The sequence below is a fragment of the Cygnus atratus genome, chromosome 2 (genome assembly GCF_013377495.2).
Source record: "Cygnus atratus isolate AKBS03 ecotype Queensland, Australia chromosome 2, CAtr_DNAZoo_HiC_assembly, whole genome shotgun sequence".
NCBI classification, from domain to species: Eukaryota; Metazoa; Chordata; class Aves; order Anseriformes; family Anatidae; genus Cygnus; species Cygnus atratus.
In genome coordinates, this window is record NC_066363.1 from 74,402,672 (window position 1) to 74,415,866 (window position 13,195).

The following is a 13,195-nucleotide window of genomic DNA, read 5'->3' on the forward strand; positions in this document are numbered from 1 at the left end:
ACTGGAAGGAGAAACTGTATTTGCTGAAAGCAGCATATGGACAACTACCCCTGTAACACATTCAGGATGACACAGGTGCAGCATTCACCATGTAGGTTATTGGTTCCTTAACTGCTAAATGTAGAAACAAGAATGGCATTTAAAAATATAGGACAAGATAACTAATTAACAGGTCTACCAAGCTCTCAAATACTTCGGTCTATTTAAAAGTATTATCCTTTTCTGCTCACACATCCAGTAACCCCAGACAGACATACTATGCCCCGGGAAAAAAGGCATGCAGGAGATGATTTAGCTTTTCCACAGCCTCAAATGAGCTCTATACAGTAAAATAATAATTTCTAGAGAATTCCTGGCTGTAACTTTAGCAAGTAAAAATGGTGATAAAAAAAAGGAATGAAGACCTGAGATACAAAACTGAATCATCAGGAAAAAATAAATAAATTAGAACGCATGCAGCAGATAAAGCTTTAGCTACAAAGAAATGTTAAAGCATCAGAAAAAAAATGTTTGATGTATACATCATTTTGACCTCAGTGCCTGGGAAGCTCATGGAGCAGATTATCTCGAGTGTCATCACGCGGCACTTGGAGGGCCACCAGATGATCAGGCCCAGTCAGTATGGGTTTATGAAAGGCAGGTCCTGCTTGATGGACCTGATCTCCTTCTATGACAAAGTGACACGCTTAGTGGATGAGGGAAAGGCTGTGGATGTGGTCTACTTTGACCTCAGTAAGGCTTTTGACACCATTTCCCACAACATTCTCCTCAAAAAGCTGGCTGCTCGGTGCTTGGACTGGCGTACGCTTCGTTGGGTTAAAAACTGGCTGGATAGCCTGGCCCAAAGAGTTGTGGTGAATGGAGTCAAATCCAGTTGGAGGCCGGTCACTAGTGGAGTCCCCCAGGGCTCAGTACTGGGGCCAGTTCTCTTTAATATCTTTATCGATGACCTGGATGAGGGGATTGAGTGCACCCTCAGTAAGTTTGCAGATGACACCAAGTTAGGTGCGTGTGTCGATCTGCTCGAGGGTAGGAAGGCTCTGCAGGAGGATCTGGATAGGCTGGACCGATGGGCTGAGGCCAACTGTATGAAGTTCAACAAGGCCAAGTGCCGGGTCCTGCACCTGGGGCACAACAAGCCCAGGCAGCGCTACAGGCTGGGAGATGAGTAGTTGGAAAGCTGCCTGGCAGAGAAGGACCTGGGAGTATTGGTTGATAGTTGGCTGAATATGAGCCAGCAGTGTGCTCAGGTGGCCAGGAAGGCCAACAACATCCTGGCTTGCATAAGAAACAGTGTGGCCAGCAGGTCTAGGGAAGTGATTGTGCCCCTGTACTCGGCTCTGGTGAGGCCGCACCTTGAGTACTGTGTTCAGTTTTGGGCCCCTTGCTACAAGAAGGACATGGAGGTGCTTGAGAGAGTCCAGAGAAGGGCAATGAAGCTGGTGAGGGGTCTGGAGAACAAGTCTTACGAGGAGTGGCTGAGGGAGCTGGGATTGTTCAGCCTGGGGAAGAGGAGGCTCAGGGGTGACCTTATCGCTCTCTATAGGTACCTTAAAGGAGGCTGTAGAGAGGTAGGGATTGGTCTATTCTCCCACGTGCCTGGTGACAGGACCAAGGGGAATGGGCTAAAGTTGCACCAGGGGAGGTTTAGGTTGGATATTAGGAGGAACTTCTTCACTGAAAGGGTTGTTAGGCATTGGAATGGGCTGCCCAGGGAGGTGGTTGAGTCACCATCCCTGGAGGTCTTTAGGAGACATTTAGATGTAGAGCTTAGTGATATGGTTTAGTGGAGGACTTGTTAGTGTTAGGTCAGAGGTTGGACTAGGTGATCTTGGAGGTGTCTTCCAACCTAGACGATTCTGTGATTCTGTGATTCTGTGATACATATTTTAGATATTCCAGAATTAGTTGGAGGAGGGTGTTTCTTTTGATTCTACAACAGATTGCAGTCCATTCAAAAACAGTCAATAACAAAAACGAAATTATGTGCAAAGTTACTCCACTGGCTTTTGGCCATATCGGCACTGAACATTTTATTCACTGATATTGCCCACATGAATTGAAATCCAAAGTTTAAATCTTCCATTGTTGCCGATAAGCCGTTTACCTGTCTTCGGATCAATGGAGAAGTAGGGTTGCCCCTGAAGAATGCTGTAGACCACTCTAGCACTGTTTCCATAGGTGGGATCATCAGCATCTGTTGCCTTGACTTGAAGCACATATGCACCTAAAACGAAATATAGGTAATCAAACTTTCAGTATAGCGGAGTGGGAGGGGATATTTCTGACACATTAGCCCTGTTGCTAACAGATTGCGTTCTAATTATTGTTCCACAGGAAACAAAGTAAGAATAAAACAGGAAGTTGTTCGGTTCCATGCTAATATCCATCTAGTTAAAAAAATGAGGCAAAATTGAAAGGAGAAGAAGCCAAGTATCAGAAGATATTTATAATCAATTTATGATGCATATATTATTTACAAAACATTTTTACCTAACACATACAAGATGAGACCTGGGAAAGCAGAATATTGGATTTTGAAAAGCAGTATGCCCCACAATTTTTTGAAATGATAGACATACCTTCAGATGTCTGCACAGTCAACTGTGCAAGTAAAATATGTGATTTGTCTTTGGAACAAATGTTTGTTCAAATGAATTTGCCAGTGAACAAATCTCTAAGTGCCTTAAAACGAATAAATGAATAAATAAATAAATAAAAAACCTGTAATGCAGTCTCCTAAAGGTTAACTCTGAAGTGGTAGAATTCAGTCACATTGCAGAATGTAAACAGGTATTTGGTTCAGTCAGTTGTCTTTGAAATCTGGAGTTCAGTTTTCTTCTCTTTCCAATACAACTCAGTAAGAAACAAAAGCACCATGGAGGCAGAACCTCCCCTCCATTGCATTGATGCATTATGTTCAGTCACGGTTATAGACCATGCCTAGTGGAATAATTTGCTTTATACTCCGACTTAGAGGGGACTCATTCCATAGAGAAAAAGAAATGCACATGAAGACAGAAAACTCGCTGCAAGTGGCAATTGTCCTACGGAAATTTCTTGTCTCTCCTGCTGGTTGCTAAGCAATTGCCCTGGGTTTCCCCACTGCCCCGTAATGAAAATAGTGTTCCAACGATATTCTTCAGCAAAATAAATAGCTATATATATATGTATATATATGCTTTCCATTCAGCTTTGAAGAATGTTTTCCTATGAACATCTGTGCAAATGAAAGTTGGATTTTTTTTGTGAGTAAAAGGTAAAATGGCCTACCTAAGAAACAGAATAGGGAGGAAGGTTCCCCATACTTTTGTTTTAAGAAAAGTTCTACCTTTGGAGACCATCCGACATAATTTCAAGAATATCCATGGAATACTACATGGAATGCTGTTACTTCTCTCTAATGAAACTTGCATGTTTCAAAGGATGTTCATAATCTACAATTAATTCGAAGGGACTTTTCCAAGTTTATTTCAGGGAGTGCTTTATTGAAAGATGCTCCATATGAAAAGTCCTACGACTTGGACAGAAAGGTAACTCCTAGCAAAGGTAAATGTTTGGAGGACTTTTCCTTCTGTTTTCCCCCACATCTCTCCATGTAAGGATCAACACTGGTGCCGAAGGGTTTGCAACCAACATTGCCAAAATACTTGCTGCATGATGGCTAGTCATACAAGAAAGCTCCTGTTACATTTTTTTTATTGAATAACAGAGAAGCAAAAAGTATTCCAAGAGGTATTCTTTCTATCTCCCAAGAAGACGTAGAAATGTAAATGTTCTTTGACTAACAATCATTTTAAAAGCCAATAGATTGACTGTTTTTAAGCTGAAGGCAAGACTCATTAAAGTCAAATTATAAAAGAGAGAAAGATTGACAATGAATAAATGAATGAAAAAATGCCACTGGAATCAGTTGGATTCAGTTAACCAGGTACCTGAGGTTACTCTCTTGACTTTCTGGATCTGAAGGCTGAGGAATGATACAGGTTGGAGAAGACTGCAGTCCGGGTTCCATATAACAGCTCTGGAAGCAGTGTCTACTCAAAACTCTTGTACCTAAATTTCTTTAAATAGCACATGACCATAATTGACTATGCACTAAATAGTTCCCAACGCACAAGCCCAGCCAGAGGCTGACCACATTCTTCCTACTGGAATGACAGGTAGCAGCTATTTAATATCTATGAGCATTCAGAATCAGAGAATCATAAAATATCCTGAACTGGAAGGGACCCACAGGGATCGAGTCCAACTCCTTTTGATCTGTTGGCTTTCAGCTGTTCTGTCCAGAAGGAGGATTCTATGTAATAGGATCCTCCTCTCTCAGCTGTCTTCTGATCCAGAAATTTAGGGAGTCACAGCAATAACTGAGTTCTACTACAAAAACCAAGGTGGAGAAGGAAACGGTAGCTTTCATTTTTCCCCCCTTTTACCTCAAAAAACAGCAGCGCGCTGTATGTGCCACCTGTGAACCCTAACTGTTGTAAAGGAAAAGCAAAACCTGTGCCTTTTGGAGAGATTACACTGACCAAACATGTCCTGCAGAGTTCTCTCACTGCACTGGAGGACATCTCACCTGGGTACATATGTAGTTGTCTTTCTTCATTGCTACAATATCTCAATACCTTTCCAACCTAAAAACCTCAGTCTAATTTTTTCTTCCAAAAAGAAATGCTACCGTTTAACATACCAGCAGCCTTCTCCATTCCTACCAAATTGTTCATCCATTGACTGCATTCACACCTTAGGCTGGTGAGTTTTCCTCCCCTCTCAGGTGGTGGAGGAAGGTATCATATTCCCAGGTCCTGAGATCTGAACTAGAACTGGGTGACCAAGTGCCCTGGCTGGCAAGTGTGCTGCTTCGGGACAGGTTTAAGACAACAGCCTGCACTTTTGCCAAAAAAGGTGTCACTGTCACATATTCCTAAGTCTCGTCTTTGGCCAGGACTTGTGTTTCTGACACCACATTGGTTGCTGCTTCAGGGAGCTGCTGATTTTGTCTTCTGAATGCAAATTGACAAAATTTTATCACCATGTAACAAAGATCTTTGCTTTGCACCTTAAAGAAGGCACCATTCTGCATAAGAGAACAGGACAGACTAAGAATCGCAAAAGCAAGAGCAGAAAGTTAAGATTTGTTGTAACTGCACTTATTTTCTAAAGCGCTGAGCATGGAGAAACCTACCAAATTCAGTCAGGATTTAAAAACCTAATGTTTCTGGAAGACTAGCCACAACTCCAGCCCTCTTGCAGGTTATCAGCAGAGAACTCACTGTAACGAAGATCTCTCAAACACTTGAAACTGTCTGATAGAAATAGCAGACCTGTCACACAGACTGCTGGCCACCACCTCATGGGGGCTAATCACATATTTTACCGCTGACTGTTCATGTCGACTTACTCTGGACAACTAATGCAGGCAGTTAAAATTCTCCTAAAGTCAGGCGGTTAGGAAAATCTCATCTTAGATAACCAATACTTCTGCACTTTAGGATATGTCACCTTTATGAATTTTGCTTCACAACAGCTCACTTGCATATTGAAAACAACATCGAATATTAATCTATATGGAGATTTTTTTTTTCTTTTTTAAAAAGAAGAATTTTAAACCTAATATTGTACAGAGTTTGAGATTGGAAAATAATATTATCTGATACATCGAAGCTGCAGTGAGGCAAAGTTTATCGTAAATGTGATACTGTTTTAAAGAAGTTACTTAAGAAGAAAGCACTGTGCCTCGTGAGTACTTAAGCTTTTAGTTAAATAGTCATGCTTAATTTCTATGAATTTCAGTTACAAAAATTCACCTGTATTTATCAGTATAAGAAGTCTCCTTTTAATCCTTAGAAGTTCAGTTCATGGAAAGATAATTACAGTGTACTTTGAAGAGGACTGTCAGATATGTTAGTCTGCTAAGCTAGGTTGTATTCAGAATGCAGATTTAGCTCTGGTAAAATTTGTGTGAAAATTGCTGCAGCCTATTTCTCATACAAAACTTATAAGAACTTTCTGCTTTCATATGAGCTGTGTGATTTATTGATTTATTTCCAGAATTATAGAGAAAATACCAACTCATTTATTTACTATTTTACTCCATTAAATCAATATTTAGAATAAATCTGATTTTGACTCTCTATAGTTAAATGTCATTTCATTGTTTTCATTATGAAAGAAACCAAGGTTTTCCAATCAAGATCTCTATTTAACAGATAAATATATATATACTATCTTATTATGCCTACCTTATCATGCACATGGTAGAGTATTTAAGTTCTATTCAGCTCCGTACTAAAAGATAACCCTCAACAAAATGTCATATATGATAAGATACATCAGCTTGACACTAGCTGCTAGCATAAATTGAATTCATAAATGTATTTCCTCCAGGTGAAATAAAAGAAAAAAAAATCCAACAACTGTAACTGTTTTAAGACTGACTGCATGTATCAACAACACTTCAAAATAAGAAAAACTATTACAAAGTATACTAAATTAACACAAAACAAGAATGCCTCACTCAGTAGGTTCATCTGCATCTGTTAAATTCAAACTGGTTTAGGTAAGAAATGCTAAATAACATATTCAAGCAACATTTATTTTTCTTGTTATGATGGAAGCATTCACATATAATTAAACATTTTCACATATGGGGTCTTGAATGTGTTAGTGGGAAGATTTCTGATAGGCAAAGTCGGTAATTTTTCCATAAATTTAATCCAAATGGTGTCTGGAGACTGAAATAACAGATAACAGCAGTAAACAAGCATATCTGTTTTTGCCTATTCAAATCAAAGCCACAGTGGCTGGAAATGGATTTTGGAGCTCATCCTCTGTCCCAACATTTGTTTCCTAAGCCCTAGCAACAGCACCTGTTGATTGTATAATCAATAGTGATTTTACAGAGCAGTGACCAGCTTCTCCTCTTTCCAAAACCACCATGACAAACAAGTGACTTCTTACTTCTGCTACACCAGCAGCAGTTTCCTCCAAACAAAACAAAACAAAACAAAACAAAAAAGACAAAAAATGATTGAAAGAGTGTGAGCCAGAAGGAGCCAGTACCAGCCATGGATGGTGGCGTTCATGCTCCCTATCACTTGACTTGTACAATGTAGGTAGTGACTTTCATTCCAGGCACCTCTGCAGCCAGGGGCTGGGCACATGGAGCCTGGTAGCACAGGTCTGCATGTACCAGTAATGCAAAGGTAGGCATGTGGAACACCACAGCTGAATCTATATCTATTTTTATACAAAAAGGTTGATGTTGCAAGGTGAAGGAAGTGAACAACAGCCATCAGCCTGCCTGAAAATTCGGCAGGAGACTGATGGTCCCTGCAGAGACCAGTTCATAGCTGTCTAAAAATATTAGTTTAGATATTTTCACATATATGTTCCAGGTAATTCTACCTTACTATATAAAGGAAAGAAGAAATGGAAATTTATAAACTAAGTTTTACTAAGGTAAACATTCCAAGACATATTTCAGCTTGATACGTATTTTAGCTTGATTCAGTGTGCACTGAATATAAAAAATAAACTTTTTCACAATGATAGTACTTTCAACTGGATTAATTCATCTATCAGATCTTCTACAACAAACAGATAATATGTAAAGCTCATATTTTTATGAGAGGTCAAGTATTTTATTTATTTATTTATTTATTTATTTTAATCTGCTGACAGTCATTTACTAACTTAAATACATATCTCATTTTCTGAACAGGTTTTCTGAAATTGTTTTTTCATCCTTTCAGTATTATCAAGTGTTGCCCATTGTATCTAACAAGCCTTCTATTTTATTGCAAAGCATAAAACCAATATATTTTTAGAAGTTGACTCTAAAATCTAATTAGTTTTTCCAGGCAATAATATAGGACACTACAGCTGTAAATCTTTAATGCACAAACATAGTGACAGAGGATCGCATTTATTATAGCTCATGACATTTTAATTAAAATATGTACCTATATTACTATATGGAGCAATCATATGAACAAAAAATATCGTATTTTATTGTTTTGAAATACCTTAGATGATAAAAATACTTATATTTCTAATATCTGATATGCAATCAACAAATATTTGATGTAATGGATTATTAAATGTAGAAGAATGGAATGATGTGCTTAAGCAATAATTTATTTATGTTTTAGAAAGAAGAGAAAAATAATGCTAAAGTGTTCACATGGCTCAAGGAAATGGTATGGAATGGTAATGAAGATTTACTTTTCTGTAAAATGATGTAGACAATATACAAGACTAAACCATATTTTTATGTAACAAGGACTTCTAGAACTGCTACTGAATTTTCTGATAGTCTTTTGTTAGTAAAAATGCTACTTTGCCAAAATCAAAATGATCTTTGAAAGAAAAACAGTATTGATTAAATCTCCTCCCATCAAGAAGTACTAAAAATTTTTAAAAAATCACAGTTTGACATTTTCAAATTGCTTATGAATGACCAGTCAAAAATCATTTAAAACAATTGCTCTATTCAGAAGATCAGACCAACCCCATTTTCAAAACAGAACATATAATTTATTGATGTTTCCCATTTTTTTCTTATAAAAGAATAAAATATTGACCTTCTGTTCTCTTTCAGAAAGGAAAAATATTTTGCCATTACAAAAATGTAGTGGAACAACTTGTTGGCTTCCAAAAAAAAAAAAAAATCAGAAACTTTAATTTTCCTATATTTAGTTTGTTGAACTAATGAGCATGACCAAGAATTCACAAAACTCAAGTGGGAATAGATAAATTGGTCATTATATTTAGTGTTGGTGTGGCCTTATGTTGAATATTGCATGCAGTCCTCCACAATTCAAAAAGGATGTTAAGGTACTTAAAAGCATCCAGAGGAGGGCAACAAAGCTGGTGAAAGGGCTGGAAAGCATGTCCTGTGAGGAGAGGCTAAGGACACTTGGGCTATCTCCTCTGGAGAAGAGGAGGCTGAGAGGGGACCCCATGGCTCTCTGCAACTCCCTGAGGACGGGAAGCACAGAGGGAGGTGCCAGTCTCTGCTCCTGGTCACTGATGGCAGGAGAGGCAGGATCGGCACAAAGTTGTGCCAGGGGAGGGTCAGACTGGACATGAGGAAAATGTCTTTACCGTAAGGGTGGTCAAACACTGGAACAGACTTACTAGCAAGGTGGTTGATGCCCTGTTTGTGTCAGTGTTCAACAGGAGTTTGAATAATGCCCTCAGTAATATATGCTTTAACTTTTGGTTAGCCCTGAAGAGTTCAGGCAGTTAGACTAGGTGATCTTTGAAGGTCCCTTCCAACTGAACTATCCTATCCTATCCTATCCTATCCTATCCTATCCTATCCTATCCTATCCTATCCTATCCTATCCTATCCACTGCAGGGAAGAATGAGAGGATTCAATGTTAGAAGAAGCCAACAGACTGCAATTTAGACAGGATTCTTGCAAATATATGTGTATATATACACATATATATTATAAAGGCAATAGAATTGCAAAGATAAAGAAAAAAAGAGCTGATGATATGTCAAGTCTTTTCTCGTTATGATCAACTGTAACCAGGCCTGCAAATCCCATAAAGTTTGGTAATAAATGCTAAAAATTAGTTACGTAGTGGCAGTGCATTAGTTTCAACAGAAAGTGAAGGGGGCATGTGTTGAGGCTTTGAAAAGGCGAAGGGTCTGGATAGGAGCAGTAAAGTTTAGGGGTAACTGAGAGGGTAAGGAATAGTGCAGGCTAGAGTAGGACTTCAGATCAGCTCCACTTCACCCATCCTGGCATGAAGGTGGGAAGGGACCCCTGCAAGTCACCCAGAATAAACTCCTGCCTAGAGTAGGTGAAGTCAGAGCAAGATGCTCAGGATCTTGTCGAGACAAATTTTGAGTGTCTCCAACAACAGAGGTCTCACAACTTCTTTGGGTGCTCCTACAGGATCATGTCAAGCAGATTCCTGAATGAGATAGTCTTCTTTTTGAAGTACGGGTTTCACTATTAAATTTTCATGATTTGTCTCAATCACTGTTTTTACTGTTGTTAGGAAGAAGCGAGTATGAGACATCTTAAGTGAAAAGACATGATTTCATACAATTTACTGTTTGTAATGGACATTTCTTATTACAAATGATGGTTCCCATTTTCTTGGATCTAGCTCCTTTTCAATCTCGTTTTCTTGTAGAGTTAGAAGACCTGTCATAATACTGCTATAAAGTCTCTTCCCTGACACATGTATGATTCTGTGGTTTTGTCACTCTGCTGGGAGTTGTTGGTGTTTAGTACTTTTGAACAAAATCAGAAGATTGTGCAAACATTTTATAAATGGGCATGAAGAATGAGGAGCATTCCTGACAGCACAGGAACTCGCTACTTTGCACAATATTCTTCCTAAACAATTCCCAGAATAGCACCTTGGCAACCTGAACAATGCCCATGCTCTTTTGACAATTCAAGTAAAAACCTAATCAACATCTATCTTATGTTTCCTTCTTACCAGTAAAAAAAACAAACCAAAACAAAAAAAAACCTGAAAAGTCAATTTATAACTCACTACATTGCAATTCAGATCAGCAGATTCCCTGTCTCAATAAATGTTCCGCTGACCTGCCATTGTCAGTGTTAGCAAAACTCCAGCACAGGGAGAACATGTGCATCTGTAAAGAGAGATGCTGACATTGCCCTTTTGGGGCTTATCTTTTATAGAAAAAAATTACCAATAATATGTTTTGAAGATAAACTCCTGAAGCTGACTCCCACAAAAGTAATGTGAGGGAGACTTATTTTACTTGGAATGGCCACTTTCTAGTTTATGTATTCATGGCTGTGCAACCCCGATAATAACATAAGCTTGCTGGCTCCATCAATATCTTGAATACCAGACACAATCAGGAAAGCACACTTTTCTCCTGTTCTGTACTCCAGACACCACACTGAACATACGTATTTTTTTCTCTCAGCTACCTGAAGTAGCCATGTCCACAAAAGTAATACTACCACTTCCTGTTGTAACTGATGAATAGAAGAAGCTTTTTGCTAATACATTTGCTGTGCTGACAGCCAGAAGTTGTTGCAAGTCAGCATAATCAAACCTATTTCTAGTACCTCTAGAATACCATTATTTTATTCACAGTGCCAACAGTCCAGGTAGTTTGGAAGCTGGTTTTCAGGATAGTCTTTGTTAGGCTTATATGCACACTCTGATTTCATCTGGAAAACAGTGTTTTAAGTGTTGAGTTGTTTTTGTTTGTTTGTTTGTTTCTGGCAAATTGGAAGACATGGTCTTGTGAAGCAAGATTTTTTGTTTCTTCTTCCTTATGCAATAAATGCTTTATAAAGTAAAAATAAGGATTTAGAAAGAGTTGTCACATTTTATTGCTCACAATGGTTGTGTCTCTCAAAGTCTTTCTTGCAAATTAATTAAAAGGTCCCTTTCTCCAGGCCAACCCTGTCTCCCTCATGGATGATGAGCTGTAGGGGAAACTTACAGCTGTGGTTTTTTTTGTTTCTTTGTTTTTTTTCTCCTCCGGATAATTATTTAATAATTATTTAGCTTGGAAATCAGCAAAGCAATTATTTTCTTTTCCCCTTCTTTTCCTACCCTCATCTGTTGGGGTCGGCCAGAGTTAAGCCACGAAGGGCAGACAATCTGGCTAAGCTAATAATGACTCTGTTATCATTGCATATTTATTTAATTAATTTATTTTTATTAATTTAGGCTATTTATTTATTTATAAAGACATCCAGCTGCTTACAGAGTCCCAGGGCTGTGATAATGTTTACAGAGGTTGCACTTCTGAAGCAAATGAGGAGCTTGAAATAGCTATACCCAATATGCACATAAAGGAGTAGCCTGGTAAAGCAACTGCTGGCAAAAATGCACAAGACCCAATTAGCAAATAGCAAGCTTAATACACATCCATTTGAGAAATACATCTCTTGAGAGTGATTTTTTCTTTCCACTTTCAAGTGTGTGAATTGCTTTTCTCTTACCAGCATGACAGAAGTTCCTTTCATATGAAATCCAGCAAACAGAAAACTTAGTTTTGACTTTTGCTTTTGACTTTTTTTGACTTTTTGCTTTTTTTTTTTTTGACTACATGGTAACTTTCTAGGCCATGACTTAAGACGGACTTGGACGTAGGAGATAAAAATAACTAGTACACCCTCTAATAATGATAGCTATGCTGGGAGAACCCCTAAGGTAGGTGACTCTTCACTGGAAAAAACATGCTTTGGTTGGATTAGCTTATGTTTTGCAGGGAGGTGGTGTTAGCTCTATTAGGGAAAGAACCTTTCTGATATCAGAATACTACGTCTGATCCAGAAAACTTCACCAACACTACGAGTCTAGGTGTGTGCCCTTGGAAGTAAATATTTGCTTTAATAGAATTATGAAACAAGAGATGTTAGACATATCTGGTGCATTGAAATCTTAAGGGCTTGAGGAAAAAGAGTCAATAGACCCCCAGAATAACAGTACAAAGAGTTGTTATTCATTCATTAATCTGTAAAGTGGTTTCAGCGTGATCAAAATATTTTTCAGATACAAATATTCAAAGAAAAGGCTAATTATTATGCTCACTTTGAATGAGGACAGTGATATACTGGAATTGATTCCTAGCTTTTTAACACTAATGAAACTTGATGGTTGTCATGATGTTTAGCTGTAAAGCACTCATTATTATTATCAGCTGCGTGCCTTTCAACAGCATACTATCATTCCAGTGCCAGTTGAAAGAGTACCAGGAAAAGAAGCATTTTTAAGCAGTCCAGAAAATGGCATTCATTTTTCTCATTGAAGAGCTCCTTGGAGATTCTTAAGGTATGGCAAGGGTCTTGAAATGGCCCCAACAAATCTATGCAAAAAATGGTGGACATCACATAAAGAATTCAGGAGAAAGTCTGTCTTAACATACTTCCATTATTTTACTGTTTGAAGTTTTTCATGAGCTGGAATTTCACACATCAATTGTTCAAATGTCAAATGATTTATTCAGAATGTAGTAATAGGATAATTTCAGCTTTATACAAGACAGAGGAAAAATTAGTGTGAAATAAATGTCATTCATATTGAATGTCAGTTAAAAGAACTTCAGTTTGATTCTCAGTAAATGTTCAGGTGGTTATTGAGGCTGGTTTGTTTCATTTATTTTTACAAGATGTTGGACATGGTTAGAAATAATTTAATTCAGTGTTCACCCAGGCATGAATAAAGTTCA

At 38.2% G+C, this 13,195-nt stretch overlaps 1 protein-coding gene across 2 annotated transcripts in view; it reads right to left on the reverse strand.

Moving 5' to 3' along the window:
* Positions 1 to 13,195, reverse strand: part of CDH12 (cadherin 12) — a 157,251-nt gene that overhangs the window by 68,031 nt on the left and 76,025 nt on the right. Inside the window, exon 3 of one of the 2 annotated variants that reach the window (XM_035561662.1) lies at positions 2,108 to 2,227. The exons of the other annotated variant lie outside the window; for it this stretch is intronic. Coding sequence (XP_035417555.1) covers positions 2,108 to 2,227 — 120 coding nt within the window. The remainder of the gene's footprint in view (positions 1 to 2,107; positions 2,228 to 13,195) is intronic. 2 annotated transcript variants of the gene reach the window in all.